Genomic DNA, 19,684 nt, shown 5'->3' on the forward strand with positions numbered 1-19,684 from the left:
CTCGCATACCTCGCCTCCAAGGGCCGCCTGCCTGTGCCCAAGACGCGCACAGGCTCTCCCTCCATGGCCCTAGTGCCCTCGCCCCCGCGCGACAAATACCCGCCCCTGCCCGACGACAAATTTCCCTGGAAGGAGCCGCCCGCCGTCGCAATCACGCCCTGCGATCCCTGGCCGCGCCCATACTACCTCGAAGATGGCCTGCGCAAGGTCACGCCCTACCACTTCACATACAACACCTTCTGCAAGGAGAGATGGCGGGGCAGAGAAATTCTCGACATCTTCTCTAGCGAATTCCGCGACCGGCCCGCCGAGTACTACAAGCAGGCCATAGAAGAGGGTCGCGTAGTCATCAATGGCCAGCCAGTGCCGAGCACGAAGACGATAGTCAAGAACGGCGATGTTATATCGCATACCCTCCACCGGCACGAGCCTCCGTGCACCGCGCAGCCCATCGGCATCGTCCACGAAGACGACAACATGATCGTCATCAACAAACCCGCCGGCATGCCCGTACACCCCGCCGGCCGCTACAACTTCAACTCCATCATCGAGATCATGAGGGCCGATCGTGGCTATACCTGGAACCCGTTGCCGTGTAATCGACTCGATAGGCTCACCAGCGGCATCATGTTCATTGGCAAGCACAAGCAGGCGGCAGAGGAGCTGAGTGCACAGATCAGAGGGAGGACGGTCAAGAAGGAGTACATCACGCGAGTGGTAGGCGAGTTCCCAGAAGGAGAGATCCTCTGCGAGAAGCCTATCTTACAGATCAGCCCGAAGCTCGGTTTGAACCGCGTGCGTGCAAACGGCAAGGAAGCGAAGACGGTCTTCAAGAGGCTGGCATACTACCCACCTAAAGACGATGGAAACAATGGCGAGAAGCAGGATGGAGAGACAGGCCCCAACGGTCAGCCGTGGAAGAAACTCCGCGGTTACTCCATTGTGCGCTGCATGCCAGTAACAGGCCGCACCCACCAGCTCCGCGTCCACCTCCAGTTCCTCGGTCATCCCATATCGAACGACCCCATATATGCCAACCAGCGCGTGTTTGGCCCCGCCCTCGGCCGCGGACAATCCGAAGACGAAGACGACGAAGACATCATGTCCCGCCTCTCGCGCATGGGCAAGGAAGAAGTTGCCGACGCGGTCGCATACCACGACGAGATGGTCGATGCCTACAACAAGAGGAAAGCGGAGCGAATGACCGGGGAGAAATGCAAAGTGTGCGATACAGACCTGTATAGCGACCCGGGTGTGCACGAGTTGGGTATCTACCTGCATGCGCGCAGATACAGGTGTGAGGAAGGGAAGTGGGATTATGAGACTGGCTTGCCTGAATGGGCTTTGCCACCACCTGGATACGAGGGCCCTACAGAAAGCACAGCCGAGTCTGATCCTTTGGCCGTGGATCTCAAGAAGCTGGGGTTGGAGGACGATGAGCCCAGCAAGGGGACACCCACAAACGGCACCAAGGATACAAAGTCAGTACCTGTATTGGACGAACCGAGCGTTGCCAGTGCAACTGCTTGAGCGTTGATGCATTGAAATCTGCTATATACATACAAAAGTTCGAGCATATAGACGTTTTGAGATACCCACCAATGTATTCTTACTAGGAACATGCTGAAACTCGTCTTCAGTCATGAGAACTCCGCTCCGTACGGGCGCATCTAATCTTCGTCGTCGTCATCGCTGTCATCTACTGTATCTCTTCTCTTGCCAGGTATCCTTTGGTTGTGCGCAGTGAGATCTTGATCATTTTCATCCGCATCTGCCTCATCGCTGTCTTCAGTGTCTCCCTCATTCTCATCATCGTCCTCGTCTTGCTCATCATTATCCACACTACCCGTTCGAGGCGTCCCCTCCCTCTCCCTCAACTGCGCTTTCAAGCCATCCAGAATAGCGCCCAGCCTTGCTTTCAGATCTGGATTCCAAACCTTACTTATCTGGCCGTCCATCTCTTGGATCTTGCTCCTCAACTCTTCCGCTACCTTATCTTCCTCGTCATCTTCTTCGTCATTATCGTCGCCAGAAGCTCCGGGGCCTTCTTCGACTTCGATCTTGCCTCCGAACGCAGCTGCGAAATCGTTGGCGACTTTGCGTTGGGGAATAGCAAAGATGATGTTCTCGATTGACGGGAATGTCTCAGCACCAGTCGATGGTAACTTGTTGTTCTTTTTGCCTCCAGATGAAAGATGAGAGCTACCGCCACCCAGCACTTTCGCAAAAGCTTCAGCAACATCTCTTACTGGATTCCCATACGCTCCAACGCCCCAGGCTCCAAGCACTAACGCCTTGACCCCCTTTTGTTCCGCTATCCTCAATACACCCTTAATCTTGCTTTCTACAATCTCCCTATCTTTCTTGCTCAATCTCTTCTCTTCCTCTTCTTCTCCTTCTAATTCAGGAAATCGTAACATCCCCGCGCTGATGACGTCGACGTACCAGCGCTCAGTCGGAGAAAGCTCACCGGCGCTATCGCCAAGAGGGAGAGCAGAGCGGAAAACGAGCACGTCGTGTGTGTATATGCCGCCGTATTCGGGGAGGCGGTAGAAGGATTCTTTGAGCGAGGGCAGCAGCGTTGTGCGTGCGCAAAGGGATTCTTCGGCAGAAGTCGCGCCTGTTAAGAGACCGCCGCCTGGACGGAGGGGAGAGGCCATGTTCAAGATACATGGGTTTGGTTGTTTCTTCGACGTCTGCTTTGGTACCGTGGTCGTGTTGGCATCGTATGATGAGGGGTTGGCGAGCATATGTGCAGCTGTGAGGGCATCCGTCGTTATCATGCGTATGCATCGCGGTTTCCTGGATGTGTCGGGTGTTGATGTTGCAGTACTATTCAAGTTGAGATTTGATAGCCCTTCGTCGAGAGAATCATTGCGTTTCTTGCCTCTTCCCTTTCCTCTTCCTTTGCCAGCATCTCTCCCCACATCACCATTCCTCGCATCTTCTTCTTCAACATCGTCTTTCCCACCTTTGACCTTCCGCCTCCCTTGACCCTTCCTCTTCACATAGCCCGTATCCTCACCACCCTCAACACGTGCACCATCCCTACTCTTACTATCCTGCCCCACCGTGCCGTTCGGCCCCGGGTTCGGAATAAGCTCACTCCCGTCCGCACCTCGCCTAGCTCTTGCATTTGATGCCAATATTGCAGGAACTACTTTGTTCACCACGTGTCGCGCTTGTTTGGCTCGGATATCTTTGCGCACGGCGGGTGGCGCAAGACCCTGGGATTTTTCGGTGCGGCCCATGACCGCAGGATTGCGCGTATCTCTACTTTCCTGGTTGTGAGGGTGGAAAATTTCGTAATAGAAAGAGGCGACGTGACCAAAAAACCGAGAGGGTCTTGCTCAAGATGTTGCTGCTATTCGCGAGTACTATGTTGGTTGGTCTGGTCGTCGCTGGTTGGTTGAGACTATGACGTTTTTGGGCGGGTCTGGAGCTAGTGGAGCTAATGCCCTCCGCTCTTGAGCTGCTCCCTCCTTGCTTTCTACATCCACCACGATCTTCAGGCCCAGGTCAGGCGTTGGTGAATGTGTTGCGCATGTGCTCCGTTCCAATGCTCAGATCACACCCCAAGCGTGGCCGTACTACTGACAATCCACTCGTACCATTACATTCCTAGGTCTCGGCGGAACTCTTACATAATTGTAACAGATCTGCAGTATCTCAATGACTTTGACTCTCGTCAATCGGATCACGCAGAGCTCTATACACGTTTGAAGGTTCAGTTGTTGAAGAAAAGATTGCGCGAATATCCACAGCAATGTGCCTAAAGAAGACACGATCTTCTTCCTTCATAGTCACAATCTGGAACCCAGTCCACAATATGGAGAACAAAGCCGCGTCTAGGCCGTCTTATGTTGATTTGCCGCTCAGCGCTCACGATGAGAAGCAGTTCAGGTTCAACAGTACGCGCGTTTATCACAAGCTGGGCACTTCGCTCCACCAATTTGTTCTTGAGAAGGAGGCCTCGCGATTACAGCATGTGGATGAAGTGGGCACGACCCAGCTCAACAAGGGCAATAGAGGATACTTGCCTCCGTCCTCAACCACAATTTAAGTCTTAGCATTCTAGCACAGCTCCTGCTGAATCATATAGATACTGCCTTCCCCCTCTCTTTCCTCCATTCTTCTTCATCTCTTCTCTCTTCATCAATTACCAACGAATCGAACATCAAAGTCAAGATGTTCTCTCTAGTCCAGTTTTTTGGACTTCTTACTATGGTGATGGCAACCGTCTTCGCCAACTTCGGCAACAAGTCCGTTTGCGAGCCTCTCTTCTCGGGCTCTGGCCCCAAAGTCTTCCCGGACACCCCCGAGGCTTTCCAGGCCTACACCCCCTTCTCCGATGCTGCATCATCGGCCGTCACTCCCCCTGGCTACGTCCAGTCTTACTCCAACCTCCTCACCACGTACGATGAACCATCACAGTTCGTCCACTACGTGACTATGGACTCGTACGATGTCGATCTGTGTAAGTACAACTCCGCACTGGAGAGCATCACACCAACAATTGCATCATGGCTTCAACAAGTGTACTAACTACTTTCAGGTGCTGCCGAGTGCGACAACGACGCCAAGTGCAATGCTTTCACCATCTTCTTCGAGCGCCAGCCCGCCAATGCGCCTCACGGCACCCACTGCCCCAACCCTGAGTCTACAACTCACATCAGTACGTTTCTTCCTTCGAAGAACATGTGAGACATGAACTAACTCCTTTTCTACCTTCACAGAGTGCGACTTGTGGTCAGGCACCATCCTCCCCAACATCGCCATCAACGACGGCCAGACCCGTGAGGGCTTCCACGTCGTCATGGCCGGCGCCAATGCCTACGTCAAGGACGTTGTCACGCCCGATGTCCCTGCAGGCTATGCCCTTGAGGCGTACGCACTCGGTGCTGCCATTGAAGCCCCTCTTGACTGCAACGGTGAGGACACCTACATGGGCATGAGGTACTGGCAAGACGGCAAATTCGATGCTCAGAGGTGCATCACCGCTTGCGAGGAGACCAATGATGCTTCGGGCCGCCAGTGCCACTTTGTCAACACGTACATGCAGCGTCGCAACAACGTGCCCGTCGTCCAGCACTGCGCCATGTTCTCCAAGTACTGGCCCATCGAGTAAGCTACCCCGCGAACTGTATCTACTGTGACCTTTCTCTGACTGGAACGCAGATTCGCTACCAACGTCGGTCAGCTACGTGGTAACGATGAGATTGACATCTCCGAGACTGACTCTTACGGGTAAGCTCCTCACTACCTCCCTCTCAACAAGTACTAACCCAGTTACAGTATCCGTCACATCGTCGACGACTTCGCCGCCTGCCTGCCCATCAACGATTCTGCCTCGGTCGCATCCACCACGCTGGCGACCATGACTCGTGCCAAGAACGTGCTTGCAACGCCGTCTTCCTCCTCCTTCGACTACCCCATCATCGCTCCCGAGACTTTCAGCGACTGGGACCCCGTCAAGGAGACTACCACATACACTACCCCCACCGCCTCTGCTTCTTCCTCCGCTTCCTTCACCACGCCCATCATCGCCCCGGAGACCTTCACAGACTGGGACCCCGAATACGAGACGGCCACTTTCGATAGGCGTCGCCTCTTCAGTCATCGTCGCCAGCTTGTCAGGCCCACTGGCACAGAATTCATCACCGATGTCCCTGATTTCGCGTCGGCCCTCTCTGCTATCCCTGCTATCCCCACTATCCAGTAGATTCCCCGCTCGCTCGACATGACTTATCATGTCAGTGGAAATGACGTCGCAGGCGTAGAGTCTGCTTGTCCGATCCTGCAATTTATGAGGTAGCGCGGACGATAACAGCAGATCTGGACATGGACATGATCAGTCATTATGGTGTTTGAGCTTTTGGTCATTGAATTGGTTCCATGGAGCATGGCCGACTTTGAGGGACATGCTTGAACCACACAAAAACATCAGAAAATAGAAAATACCAGAAAACAATATGAAAATTTAGAAAACAAACATTGCAATCTTTGTGTGTTGTATCTGGTGACGTGGTAGTTCGTATGATGGAAACAAGGAGTTGGTGTTGACACTTGACGAACTGCAAAATGCGGACCTTATCGTGAAAGTCTGTAAATTAATTGGATATCGGTTTCTCATCTGCAGACTTCATTGTGATGCAATACACTTCCGACCCCTGTGTCCAAGTAGGCACAAAAGACTTGCAACATGAACAACTCCAAACCCCATGTACCCGCAAATGCCGACAAAACATTACTTCTTGCCATCACCCTCCCCCTCACTCCTCTCATCCGTCAGCCTACTAATCTGACTAAGCGTACTCATGCGACCCAGTAAATCTGGTCTTTCCGCTTCCTTTTTGTTCCCAGCCGTGAGCGCACTCTTATCGCGATTTGTCCAAAAGAGCCAACTCTGGCCATTGTACAAAGCAAGAGGGTTGGTAGAACTAGCTCTTTGCCCTTGTGACTTGTCTTCGTCCTCCGGCTCAGCAGTAACAGTGTACGGCTCTTTGATCGGCGACGAGGCTTCAGATTGTGATGCACTGCGTAAAGATGTGGTGGTGCGGTCCATGGATATGGATGTCTTGGGTGTACCTGTGGGCTTGGTGTCGAAGGTATCATTCGTTTTCGTGGGATGTAGGACGGGGGATTCGTGGGGTGTCGAGTGAAAGCTTAGAGCGGCTAGTGACTTTCGAGGTGAGGCGCTGCGGCGAGGGAGGGAGTTGGTGGAGTCGAAGCTGGCGTGCGATATACTCTGTCTCCATGTCATGATACGGTCGTTGGGTGGTTGTGTAGATACACTGTCCCGCCGTGATCGGCTAGTCCGCGATATGATGCTGCTGGGCCGACCGATACCCGACATTCTCTTCATGGATGCTGTATCCCACTGTTCGCTCAGCCGTATGCGCTTTTGGTGAGCACAATCTTGTCTGAACACTTTCAGCGCTCCGGTATAGTCTGCTGTAACGATGATGTTGCCGCCTCTATGTGCCGAGCGGGCAACGTAAGCTGGGCTTTCCGCAGCTTTCTTGAAGTTGGCATCTGTGGGTGCGGGTGTTGGAAGGGCTGCACCTGCCTCTGTCGGCGCCCGTGATGAAACGACAGATTCGGCTTTTGATACTAGCGTAACCGGCGGTGGGTTGCAGACGTCGAAGATGGGATCCTCCGATGCGCTGAGCAACTGCCGTGTCTGGATTGGCGCCATGACAGTACACGTCGTGATAGAATTATGAGCTTCGAACATTTCCACCGGACGATGATTCCTCTTCTCGCCCTCTGCCGTAGATGTCGTCGACCAAATGTACGTTTTCCGATCCTCGCTTCCACAGATGATGTGTCCACTGCTATCAGCAAAGGTAGCTCGTATTTGACTGCAGTTGTTTTCGTGACCACGGAACTTCATCTCTAGAGTCTTGTCTTTCATGTTGTAGATGCGCAGCCTCGAGTCATTGCTCGATACCAAGAGCTTCATCTCGCCACTCTCGCTTCCTGGAGGCCAGTATGTCGCTTGGATTCCAGTAATCTTGCTGCCCTTCGCGTTCTGACCGCGAGTCGACTTTACGTGGAGTTGCGCCTGCCACTTCAGTCCCTCGGTATCGTAAAACATGCAGAGTCCACCGAGAGTACCAGCTATACATGTCTTTCCGTCGGGTGTAAACGCTACTGATGTGATCATGTCTGGAACAGTGATCGAAAACGCCACGCTCTTGTCGGGGATGCTCCATAGTCGCAACTTGGCATCAAGCGATCCAGCTAGGAAGAATCGGTCGTCCGTAGGGTGAAATTGAATAGAAGGAACAAAGTCGGAATGCTTGAATGTACATAGATTCTCGTCTCGGCTAACGTGCCATAGGCGAACGGTTTTGTCCATGGAAGAGGATAGCAGGAAGTTGTTCTGATAGGTGTCAGCTAATGCATCAATGCCTCACATAAATTCGACATACCTTGCTCCAGCTCAAGTCCAGGATCGTCGACGTATGTCCTTGGTATTCGCGGACGGGCTTCTGCTGGAAGACTGGTGCGCTGAGTTGGGCATGCGGATCGCTCTCGGTATTCTCATGTGCGCGGCGTCCTTCTGGGCTGTCAATCACGGCCCACACCCGGATGACTCTGTCCTGACCACCAACAGCAAGATACCTCCCATCTTTACTGAACTCAACCGCCCAGATTGGATTCTGCGTAGCGGCCGACCCCGATTGGGGCGCAGGATTGGATCCAGCAGCAGGTGGACTCTTCTTATCCGAACCAGAGCGTAATTCCTGCGCCAGAAAGACGCGGTCAAACTCCTTCTCCTTCTTGAACTTTGTCCTCACTTTGATGTATGCCGGAGGATGCGGTATCTTCGGACTGAAGCTGAGATTGTCGACATAGAGCTGGGCATCCATACCCTCTGGTCGTCGGTCGTCTGCCTCAGAGCCATTGTCGCTTGCGCCATCGAGGGTGCTCTTCTTTTTGTTGCCTCCGATGAAGCGACTAAGGAATGACACTTTCCTACATACATAGTCAGCCTTACTGGTCACACCTGGGGCTAGCGTTGGCCATGGCGATCAGGCCAACAAGAGAGCGAAGCGCGAGCTCAGCCTCGATACGCGGGTCCTGAACCTCAGTACGAAATACGCGCTAACGCTTGGCATGTAGCCATATGACACTCCATGCGCTCAATTAAACGACCATGTGCACTTACTTCTTGTCTGCCTTACCCCCGCTTGTGTCGCGGGCCGTCTCTCCACTCAGTTTCTTGTCTGCGTTCGCTTCGTTCGGTGACGTTGGCGATTGGATCGGCTCGGTATTCTGGGATCGTAGCTTCTGTACGGCGGGCGACGTATTCGTTCTCTGTAGGATTTGCTATACGATAATGCGCAATTAGCGTCCGTCTCCGCATCTCGAACCTTATCTGTACATACTTGCGAGAGCGGGTCCATGGGTGTTTCGGGCAGTCTCTCTCCATCGCCAGTGTATCCATTGTGTGTATCGCTTGCCGTTTGCGCAGAGGGTGTGGTGGGGCTTCGAAGTTTGGCGGAGAGTTTCTTGTTGGACAATGGGCCTGCGGATCCTGGAGTAAGCATCTGTCAAGCTGCGATGTGACTTGCAGCAGTGGGTGTTGGTGTTGACGTACCGTCTACTGTGATTGAAGACGCGTTCTCCTGGTTCTGGAAGTAAGAGCCTTTGCCAACGGCAGGTGGGTCTGTCACCTTGATCTGGGGTACGGTGTCTGCCATGTTGACTTGTCACGAAGCGGCATGGATCTACCCCGGCGCCACCTCCTCAATGGTACTTGACACCCTTCGCTGAACACACGGATTTGCGTGCTGCGACTTGATTCAAGTGGTAATCATAGAATATGCACGCTGCACTAGAACAGCGATAAAGTCGGATTTTGTTGCGGAGGGTCGCGGATGTTTACGAGCTAGCCTGTCGTTGTCTGGTGCACCACTTCTGTACGCAAATGCAGGGACAGGATTACCAATATCCCCATAGCGCGCGATTGGTTAAAAGTAAGTAGTCAAGGTGTCGCAAACTACAGAGCTGCAGATGGCGCTGGACAGCCTGCAAGTATCCAGCTCGCTTGTGGCAATTCCACAGGATGGCAGCCGCGGGACGCCTCACGCATGGCTGACGTCATAGCAGGCGGTACCTGAGCGAATCCTTCCAAGAGCAAGCTTGCGCGCCTGGGCGGCGCGTAGCATCTGCAGAGGAAGTCGCGCGCATGAAGGCTACTGCGAGTAATCCACGTGGTAGGAGATATGGGCAGGTATCGGCAAAGCTTGGTTCGTTCAAGCGCATGCTGTCGCGTGGCGTGTCGGACCGAAGCTGCACGCGTCATGCACGAGTAACATCATGAAGACCTTCACGCGTCGATGGAGATGTGGTAGTGGAGACATGTATATATGTAAATGTTTGTATTCGTAATTATTCAAAATGATAGAGTCGTTGATCCCATCGCTGTCGCGTACTATAGCTATCCTACCGCATCACTCATCCAAGAGGCCCATCCCAGCTAGCTAGCAACGCCATGACTCCAAAGTGCGAAGAGTGGTTACTTCAACAAATGCAAAGGGGGTATGTGAACGAAGATGCCCGGCATCCGTGCCAAACCCAAGCGTCCGAAGTGTTGTACAGTAACTAAATCGCAAATAAATAACAAGAGAAGAAGTCGAGGCGTCTAGAAGTCCTCGTCGAAGCAGAAGTCTCCGGACTGGCCTTGGGGCTCAGGAGCGGGCGTAGACGAGCCGTCCTTCTCGTGCTTCTTGGTGCTAGCCATGACACCAGCCTTCTGGTAGTCACCGACGCGCTTCTCGAAGAAGTTGGTCTTGCCGGCTAGCGATATGTTCTCCATGAAGTCGAAGGGGTTGGTGGCGTGGTAGGCCTTGGTGTTGCCAAGAGCCAACAGCAGACGGTCAGCAACGAACTCGATGTATTGGCACATGAGCTTGGCGTTCATGCCGAGCAGAGCACATGGCAAAGCGTCGCTGAGGAACTCTTGCTCAATCTCGACGGCCTCGGTGATGATGGCCTTGACCGAATCCAGGCTGGGCTTGTTCTTGAGGAGAGAGAAGAGAAGGCAGGCGAAGTCGGTGTGCATACCCTCATCGCGGGAGATGAGCTCGTTGGAGAAGGTAAGACCGGGCATCAGACCACGCTTCTTGAGCCAGAAGATAGAGGCGAAGGAGCCGCTGAAGAAGATACCCTCAACAGCAGCAAAGGCGACAAGACGGTTGGCGAAAGTAGAGTTCTTGTCAGAGATCCATCGCATGGCCCAGTCAGCCTTCTTGCGGATGCAGGGAACTGGAACGCGTTAGGTGATGTTGCAAAGCACTTTGTAGGTATAACTTACTGTTGTCGATGGCGTTGAAGAGGTAGCGGCGCTGCTTGGGCTCGCTAATGTATGTGTCGATGAGAAGAGAGTAGGTCTCGGAGTGGACGTTCTCCATCATGATCTGGAAGCCGTAGAAGCATCGCGCCTCGGGGATTTGTACTTCGCTCGAGAATCGCTCGACAAGGTTCTCGTTGACAATGCCATCGGAGGCGGCGAAGAAGGCGAGGACGTGGGAGATGAAGAAGCGCTCGTCATCGTTCAGGCGGTAGTTCCAGTCGTGGAGATCCTTGGAGAGATCGATCTCCTCTGCGGTCCAGAAAGAAGCCTCGGCCTTCTTGTACATCTGCCAGACCTGTAGTAGACATGTTATTAGCATGGGTATTGCTTAAGTGGGGTTTGACGCGTCTAGTCACGCGTAAAGCGCGTTAGATCGGAGTGAAACTTACATCGTGGTACTTGATGGGGAACAGGACGAAGCGTCCAGGGTTCTCTTGAAGAAGGGGCTCTTCGGCCTCCTCCTCCTTGATCGTGGGCGCGACGGTAGGCTTGACCTCCTCAAGATCATCCTCGAAGTCATCTGGGATGCCGACGATGGGCTTGAAGGTGTTCTCCTTCTGTGCAGGGGAGAAGTCAAGCTTCTTTGCGGGCGAGTCGTTCATCTTGAGCGAGTCAATCGCGGATGCGACCTTTTGACGCGTTAGCATGGACGCGTCTTGTAGGGTGCAAGTACCGGAAGTATCGCGACGTACCTGCTTGGAAGGCGTGGACTCAAGAGCAGACATTGTGAAGAGAAAATATGTGTAAAGCTCTGGATTGTGTAGAGAAAGGTGAATGTGCAGTCAGGATTACAAGAAGTATCGCTGATGTGGGCTGATGATGGTTGTGGTGTAGAGAGAGACGAAGAGCAGACGCGACTTCACTATAAATCCGCGTCGAGACGCTAGCACGTGACTGGGCGATCGGCTTTGGCCAGCCACTAACGCGCCTTCCTCGCGAAAAGACGCTATGATCTCATCCATGTGCGGCTTCGATCACCGTGACTTTTGTGCCCTACGAACATTGAATTATACTATAAATCTACCTGAACTACATAATCGAGCACGCGCATTCTAACGACACCCATGTTGCCTTCTTTTCGTCTGTTGGCCGTCGACAACCATCGCCAACGTCTTCCAGCGCGTCGCCCAGCCACGAGCTTTCACGTAAAAACCGTCTGTGCCAGACGCGTCGCAACGCGCTATGAGTCGAGTCTCCCCACCACAACATGCAAGGGCCGTTTCCGCGACTAGTTAGTCCTGCATTTGGCGGCTGAACAAAGGCTTGGAAATACATTTGAAACCCAGATTGGCCCGCCTCGAGGCCCGTCTCGACGCTTGCATTGGCTGCCATCTGGCCGTGCTCGTTCCGGCCTCGGATCAGATTAGATTTTCTCTGATAATGATCTGACGCTGATGGCTGGTTGGCTCCACTCGACTCGTCACATGCCGAGTTGGACATGTTTTGGCCCGAGAACGCGTCGTGAGACCGTGTTGGACGCGTCTGAAGCCGTTCCGTCTATGCGATGCTCACCTTCCCCTGACTTGATCCCTTATCCCACACATACTTTGTACGGGTTTGCGATCTCGATGGCGTTACTACCCGAGTGATCCCCACTAGTTGACTGGACGACGCGTGCTCGGACGCGTCTGAGGGTAGTCGCACTAGGTGTGGGGAGACCACCCGGCTCACTATACGGCGGAAGTTTGCACAAAACTAAGATCCGCTAGATGCACATGTTCTGGAAGCAATTTGGAGGCTTTTCGATAGAGGTATTGGATGGTTCAATCGCTGATCGCGGTTGAAATGCGTCATCAGCGAACTATATTCATGGCATCGGCGGCGTGAAAGCCTGTACTGTAGGCAGACCTGATCTAGATCTACGCTGGCATTGTGTGACTCCTTGACTCACACTACCAGGCGTGACTAGAGTGTGTCGCATTCAACAGCATACGTTTTGAGTAGAAGTATACATTGCCTTGCATACTACGTACTTGCTACGATATAATAGTCCGAATGCAGTAAGCCTTGGATCAACGCCGCATCGCCGCCCACTTCATTCCCCTCAAACCCCCAGTCCCCGGATCAACGCCACCAACTCCGGGATGCGGAAAGGTTTACAGATCGCCTCATCCACGCCTGCCTCCTTCGCCATATCAATTTGCTCTCTTCTCGCGTTCGCACTGACCGCGATAATCGGCACATGCCCGCTCAACTCGCCATTCTTCTCCATTTCCCGTATTCGTCTTGTGCAGGTCAAGCCGTCCATTACAGGCATCTCAACGTCCATAAGAACAACGGAAAGCGGAAGAGGCGGTGTTTCGCTTGGTGTCGGAGAGAACGATGTGCGCGATAGCTGGGAGAGAGCCTCAAAACCGTGGTTTGCGACGTGAATTGTGTGTCCCAGCTTTTTGAGCTGGGTGGATAAGACGCGTTGATTGATGAGGTTGTCCTCTACGATAAGAATGTGATATTTGTAATCATCAATTACTCTCCCATTTTCCTGCTCTTCCATGGGGACGGCGGTGGGTAGTGCTCCCTCGGGGGCTTTGATATCGCCTTGGATGATTTGAGCCTTGGACCGATTCGACAGGCTGCCATTCTTCTTGTGGCCATTTGTGGTCGAAAGGGTGTTTGGATTCTTTGCCCTCCGTGATTTGATGTAGAATGTGAATGTTGACCCAACATTGTGAGTGGAGGATACGCCGATGCTTCCGCCTTGCATTTCGGTGAGTTCGCGCGAGATGAACAAGCCTAAGCCTGAGCCGCCATACTGAACATGTGTCTTTGGGGACGCCTGCGAAAAGCGTAGGAATAGTTTGGCTTTGTGCTCGGGAGACAGACCGCATCCCGTGTCTCTGACAGTAAAGTGTAGATAGAATGGCTCCCCAGCGTTGTTCCATTCAGCCTGCGTCAGGAAATCTTTTTTGACCGCTTCTTGGGGCACATACTCTATACCGGGCATCTGTTCTGCCTCGCGTGATGCGCTCATGATAACGTCGACTTTGCGCACTTCTTGGCTTTGGGTGAATTTGATGGCATTGGTGAGCAAGTTGATAAGGACCTGTAAAACCCGGCTGGGGTCCAGTATCGCCCAGTCGATGTTCAAATCCGCAACGGACGAGTCATATCTCACTTCCAGATCCACGCGAGCTTTGTTCGCCTCGTCTTTGAACATCTTGTAGGCGTCTTGTAGAAGAGCCGAGGGTTGTAGCACCATGGGGCTGATGACCAACAGCTTTGAATCGAGTTTCGACAGCGTCAATATGTCGTCCACAATTCGCTTCTGGTGGGTAGCACAAGCTTGTATCGTATCGACTGCGTCTATACTGGTGCTGATCAAGCCTTTTAGTTGTGTCTGGATGACAGGTAACCCCAAGGTATCTCCGCTCGCGAGTTCATTCATCTCGTTCAGGGATGAGTATATGGAGTCCGCGCATTGCACCATCGCGCTCAATGGATTCCGCATCTCGTGAGACGTCATATCAATGAAGTTCTCCTGCTGCCTTTTTGCCTCGAGCGCTTCTCCGACCCTGTTCTTCTGAATAGCTTCAAGCCATACCATGTGACTGACATCAGTCATGGTTCCCGTCACAGTCTCATCGGGATACGCCGTCTCGCTGACAAGAATCCAAGTGGGCGTCTCAATACCGTCAGGACCCATCCACCTCTTCTTGAGGTTTATTGAGAAGGTATGTGGTCCTCGTTTGCGTCTGGCGACCTCGATTTCATGAACACATCGGTCGATCAAATCGTCATCGATAATAGTCCGCCAGTCTACTTGATCGAAGGGCACTTTGGGATGGTCGGTAATGCGGAACCACTGGTCGTTGACATATCTCATCGTCAAGTCTGGGTTGAGATGATATAAACCCACGGGTACAAGCTCTGTAAAGGAAGCCAGACGTCGCTCTGCTTCCGATCGCAATAGTACGGATTTAGTCGCTTCTTTCTGAGCACTGATATCGGTATTGCATCCGAATATGCCTGTGACAAGCCCGTTTGCGCCTTTGATAGGCATACATGCTGACAATGTCCAAAGAACGTTGTCGGCAGCAGGAATGTCGCCGCCAGCTTCTCCACTCTGATGATTCGGGCCTGGTCGCTTCCATCGTATCTCGAATGTCGCCGGTGCGCCGGATACAAGCATCTTCCACTGGCTATCCACCATGGCTAGGTCCTCTTCAAAGACGCACTCCTTATAAGCCGACACCGGGGCCTCGAGAAAGTCTCTCCGGTGGCCAGTCTGAGCAAAGTACGTTTCCTAACTTGAGATTAGTTACATCCAGTTTCCTAACCAAAATGTCCTTACGTTAGCATGAAGCAATATGCCATTGACATCGATTTCAAAGTACCCCAGGCCGACTTCATCCGCGATATCGTGAAAGTTGCGGAGCTGTTCAGCTACGTGACTGGCTTCCAGTGTGAGATTCGCAACTTCTGCATTGAGAGCTGCTCGATCTCTCGCAGCTTGTGCTTCCTGGAGTTCTCGTTTCCTGATCTCCTCTTCGTGAAGTGCTACCGAGGCCGCAGAGGCACCGAGCAAGTTGGAAAACACTTTGATCCAGTCCTTGTATTCGTCGTCGAACGGCCGCCGCGTGTTCAGGCCGAGCAAAAGGTATCCCACGATAGTTTCATCGTAGGTCCTGATTGGGACTACTATAAAACGTTCTATGGGATCTCCAAAGCCTCGCTTCTCGAGATCATGGTATAGCGATTGCGGCAATACGCCTCCTTCTTCCTGGTACACAAGTGCAGTCCCATCTCTTGCTGCGTCGCGCATAGCGCGAGCTAAGCCATCATCGCTGCTAATGTCCAACTGCGGAGGTATGGCCGGGTGATTAGGCTTGTAGCCGATAGACCATTCGAGCGTACATTCACTAATTGGTCCTCTCGGTGATATGTCGCATTCTGCCATGTCATGTAACTCGCACTGCGAATACAGAACGGCTGCCGGAAAGTCGTATTCGAAAGGCCTCACAGCTTCGGCTAAGCTATGCCAGAACTGTTTGGTGCCTCTTGCCTTGCTAGTCAGTTGGCCTACTTTGAGCAGGGCAGCGACACGTCGTTCCAACAATCTATGTTTGGTGAATCAGTCTGTCGTTCGTAGCAAACATGCAGGATATTTACCTTTGTTTCGTCACCTCAGTCACGATGGAATACATGCCGTCGATTTTAACACCAACAAGGGGTACCAAGCTCCACATGAAGAAGGCTTCCTCGACAAAGCCAAATCGTTCAACCATGAAATGATACTCTTCTTCTGGGGCATCTGCGAAACGTGTCTGCTCTGAGCGAGCCATCGTGGCACTAACAGGATCGGCAAGTTCAGGCCTGGAGCGAGTTAGATACTGGACCCTTGTATGTGCGCCTGAAATCAATACCAAGCATTAATAATACTTTGACCGAGAATAGCGGGATGCCTTGAGCCACTGACAGAGGCATACGCGAGATTGTACAGTATGGTATGCTCGGGACCAAGGAAGAGAGCCGTGGGCCGGGTTTCCAGCATTAGTGTGGTAACCAGAACGTTGAGCTATCAAGCTGTTAGCACGAATAGTAAGATGTCTCAGTACCGCGTTAGCAAAGCATAGCAAGGGAGCTACATACTAGTAATAAGTTAGCAAGTCATCTTGAGAGCTATTCGTGATGGCTACTGACCCTCATAACCCCAGGAACTGATCGGGCCAAGTGATGTCTTAGACCAATTGACATTTCGCATATGTTCGACATGTGCGCGTAATTCTGGCGACTGGATCTTGACGGTAAAGATGGTGTCTGGCACTGGTTGCAGACGTGGTGAGGACAGCCTCCCTCGGGCCACTTGCGCGGGTTCCTGCAGGTGGCCAGGCTGTTCATCATTTGGCGCTGGCTGCTCGATGATGGTGACAATCAACCAGCGCTTGCATGTAAATTTGGCCCATTTGTATCGGCCATGCAGGAACTCATTTTGATGGCGTGATGCAACTCTACTCGCAGGATCCCACCAGTCTCTCAGCGCGGAATGTGAATGCAGCGATGATGCGATATGTTGAATCGTGAGTAGGGCGGTGTTGACATGATGAATGGTAGTCGGAGCTTGGCAGTCGACGATAAAGGTTGGCCGTGGGTCGCTGTCATATAGCTCTCGGATGTCCGCTTCCATGGTGGCAGATCTGCGTCGTCAATGCTGTGATTGGATGGCGCGTGGAGGATGCTGGGGACAGTCGCGGGAAGGCGCCGAAAGCGCGCCGGAGGTTATTATATCGGTCCTATTGCATGCAATGGCTGAGATGGGTCCGTACTCTTGCAGTGTGCGAAGACGCAGGTGTTGCAGCAGGAAGCAGGTGCACGAGTCGGCCGGTCATGGGAATTCGGAATTCGCTACTTGCCACCATGGGATTCCTGGCCGAGCGACTAGTTGACGCAGCAGTGACCTAGATCCGCCTCGTCCGTCGTCGTCCCCACGCTACGTCTATTGTCTAGAACTTTGGCATGCACGCCTTGGTAGTCTTACCGAGCCGATTGGAACAAGGCGCGAAATGCTGCGAGTTACTGTTTCACGCAAAACGCCCGTTCTTGTACAAATCTTTGTCTTCATCTCAAGCAGTTGTTGCTGATTGGTGGCGGACTTCAATATCAGTCCTGGGAGATGCAGTTACATATGTACAACCCATAAACTTTGACTGATCCCTGTAGCGCCAGGATATGCATGTCGCGAACGCCTCCAGGGCTGGGTCAAATCAAACCCTACCCTAGCATTTCTCCCCAGTTTGGCACCACCACAAACTTTCCCTTCACTCTACCAAGACTTGTTGCATCGCCCCCGTCCTCCGGCGCCGTCCTCTCACTTTCAGGTCGGATGCTAAGGTTAGCAACTTCCTGAAGGAAACTGGCCTTTTGTCCAGGTGTAAGCTCGTAACTTGTGCCGCCCCAGTCCAGTGTCGTGCGGCCGGATTCATGCACACGCAACTTCCCTACCAACCCACTCCCGAATCGTACGCCCTCCCTTGATCTAGCAGAGGGGTCGGAGAAGCTGCCCTCCTCGAGTTTAATCTTTGGATCCGGCTTGACTGATGGCTGCGCAGGGGGTTGAGCGGGCTGAGGGTCGGAGGTTTCTTTCTTGATGGACGGTGGCTCTACCGCGGGCATGAGGGGTGGTATCTGAAACAGGTAGACGTTGTTGTCTCGCACCGTAGGCTTCTTCTCCGTGCTGGCGGCGTCTGCCATAGGTACATCGCCGGACCCGTCGACCTGTGGTACTTCTTCTGGACCTAACTCGGCTCGGATATGACGTAGATTGGACTGGAAGCGTGCCCATTCAGCGCGATCCTCATCGGTTTGGAGGACTGGCTCTGCTATAGGTTTCCTTCTGAGTTTAGGCTTTCGTTCGGCATCTGGTGACTGTGGTACCAGTTTCTCTGCGGGTTGAGCTGGAGCGTCAGGCTGACCCACCTGCTCGGCATCGACCATGTTCTCGTCTTCACTAGTAGGTTCAGTCTTGACAACGACGTCTGAGTCTTCCGAATCGTGCCAGACGCCCTTGAACTGTTTCCGCGAGCCTGTGATCTCCATGTCCTTCGGTTTGTTCTTGGATTTCCGGCTTGTTTGTTCGGATGCAGCATCTTTGAGTGACTGCCCACTCGATTCTGCCTGCTCCAATATCTTCGCCGCAGTCTCTGAGCTTGCCTCTGTATTGATGCCAAATGTCCGTTCCTGGTGCTCTTTCCTTCCGATGCGTACGGGTAACGCTGTTCTTGCTCCGCGTAATGTGGGTGCGCTTTTGGGTTTGCTTTCGTCTTCGTCCGAGGAGATTTCGATCAAGTCGATGTCCTTGCGCGGCACATCAGCCTCGTCTTCTTCGTCAGACGATACGAGGCCGCCGTCTTCTCTCTTGATGGATGGACCACCTCCACTTCCGCCTCCACCTCCACCACCTCCACCCGATCGGGAACCAGACCCTCCATAGCTGCCGTCCTCGTTCTTAACGCGCTCCGCTCTTGAGCCCGATCCGGATCCGAAACCAGAGTATCCGCGATTCGGGTTGTTCTTCCTGTCTAGTCAAGGTCAGTACGTAGAACCATTGCCAGAGCGAGTGACTTGCCTTCCTTAGAGCTGCCTAACGAGAATGGTCCACTGGCAACACCACTGAATCCACCTCGGGCATTTTTCAGTTTGCTGGCCTCTCGTCTTGCTGCCCTTGTAGCGTCCGCCTGCTTCCTAGCTTCGGCTGCAACCTGCTCCTTTGTCCTTTCTCGGTCGCGGGCTGCCAATTCTTTTGCGATAGCGTCTCGCTCCTCTTTGCTCCTTCGCCCGGTAAAGGCGGGGGTTTTGACACCCCTCTTCCCTCGAGTTGTGCCGCCGCGGCCGCGTACAGACGGTGATGCAGATCGCGAAGGAGGCACTGAGCCCTGGAGACTGCCGAGTCTTTGCACTGGAGCGCGGGTGGTTGGTTCTGCGCTAGGTTGAGGTGATGCGACAGCCCTGATGTACGTATATCAGTACTGCCGTCAAAGTAAATGGGGGAATAGAGCATACGATGCAGTCGCTGAAGGCGCCTCGGAGGTTTGCGACTCTATGACTGCCGACGCGCCATCACCACTAACGACTGGTTTCGCATCGCCGTCTTCTTGCTTGGGGACCACAGGCTCAGCAGCAGCTTCCAAGGCATCTGCGGCAGGTGTGCTTTGCGGGGTCGCATCTGTGGATTCGCTTGCGCCAGTCGTGGCTCGCCCTGCTACTGCTCCTCCTCTTGCGCTGCCGCGAGCGCGACTAGCTCCGCGTCCTCTTGGTTTTGGCGGCATTGCTGTTGTACGAGTGTCGTTAGAGGGTGGTGCGTGGTGACTCGCGCAGCGCTGA

At 53.2% G+C, this 19,684-nt stretch overlaps 7 protein-coding genes across 7 annotated transcripts; 2 read left to right on the forward strand and 5 right to left on the reverse strand.

The window, feature by feature from the left end:
* Window positions 1-63: 63 nt before the first annotated feature.
* On the forward strand, window positions 64-1,530 carry J4E79_009451 (uncharacterized protein; the record flags this gene model as incomplete). Its single annotated transcript, XM_049358297.1, has 1 exon — window positions 64-1,530. One exon carries the CDS (start codon window positions 64-66, stop codon window positions 1,528-1,530), a length of 1,467 nt encoding a protein of 488 aa, XP_049207152.1.
* Window positions 1,531-1,670: 140 nt separating this feature from the next.
* J4E79_009452 (uncharacterized protein) lies at window positions 1,671-3,251 on the reverse strand (the record flags this gene model as incomplete). Its single annotated transcript, XM_049358298.1, has 1 exon — window positions 1,671-3,251. The coding sequence occupies one exon, from the start codon at window positions 3,249-3,251 to the stop codon at window positions 1,671-1,673; it is 1,581 nt and encodes a 526-aa protein (XP_049207153.1).
* Window positions 3,252-4,188: 937 nt separating this feature from the next.
* Window positions 4,189-5,722, forward strand: J4E79_009453 (uncharacterized protein; the record flags this gene model as incomplete). Its single annotated transcript, XM_049358299.1, has 5 exons — window positions 4,189-4,477; window positions 4,556-4,675; window positions 4,737-5,124; window positions 5,179-5,247; window positions 5,296-5,722. 5 exons carry the CDS (start codon window positions 4,189-4,191, stop codon window positions 5,720-5,722), a joined length of 1,293 nt encoding a protein of 430 aa, XP_049207154.1.
* A 525-nt stretch (window positions 5,723-6,247) lies between these two features.
* Window positions 6,248-9,212, reverse strand: J4E79_009454 (uncharacterized protein; the record flags this gene model as incomplete). The annotated part of the gene is made up of 5 exons (XM_049358300.1): window positions 6,248-7,888; window positions 7,938-8,484; window positions 8,678-8,838; window positions 8,898-9,037; window positions 9,110-9,212. The coding sequence occupies 5 exons, from the start codon at window positions 9,210-9,212 to the stop codon at window positions 6,248-6,250; spliced, it is 2,592 nt and encodes an 863-aa protein (XP_049207155.1).
* A 944-nt stretch (window positions 9,213-10,156) lies between these two features.
* On the reverse strand, window positions 10,157-11,592 carry RNR2 (Ribonucleotide-diphosphate reductase (RNR), small subunit; the record flags this gene model as incomplete). The annotated part of the gene is made up of 4 exons (XM_049358301.1): window positions 10,157-10,779; window positions 10,829-11,162; window positions 11,257-11,496; window positions 11,560-11,592. 4 exons carry the CDS (start codon window positions 11,590-11,592, stop codon window positions 10,157-10,159), a joined length of 1,230 nt encoding a protein of 409 aa, XP_049207156.1.
* Window positions 11,593-12,911: 1,319 nt separating this feature from the next.
* Window positions 12,912-16,991, reverse strand: J4E79_009456 (uncharacterized protein; the record flags this gene model as incomplete). Its single annotated transcript, XM_049358302.1, has 4 exons — window positions 12,912-15,110; window positions 15,159-15,924; window positions 15,977-16,180; window positions 16,504-16,991. The coding sequence occupies 4 exons, from the start codon at window positions 16,989-16,991 to the stop codon at window positions 12,912-12,914; spliced, it is 3,657 nt and encodes a 1,218-aa protein (XP_049207157.1).
* Window positions 16,992-17,575: 584 nt separating this feature from the next.
* Window positions 17,576-19,629, reverse strand: J4E79_009457 (uncharacterized protein; the record flags this gene model as incomplete). The annotated part of the gene is made up of 3 exons (XM_049358303.1): window positions 17,576-18,882; window positions 18,930-19,309; window positions 19,364-19,629. 3 exons carry the CDS (start codon window positions 19,627-19,629, stop codon window positions 17,576-17,578), a joined length of 1,953 nt encoding a protein of 650 aa, XP_049207158.1.
* Window positions 19,630-19,684: the final 55 nt, after the last annotated feature.

This window comes from Alternaria viburni (assembly GCF_023758015.1).
Source record: "Alternaria viburni strain BMP 2772 chromosome Unknown scaffold_25, whole genome shotgun sequence".
NCBI classification, from domain to species: domain Eukaryota; kingdom Fungi; phylum Ascomycota; class Dothideomycetes; order Pleosporales; family Pleosporaceae; genus Alternaria; species Alternaria viburni.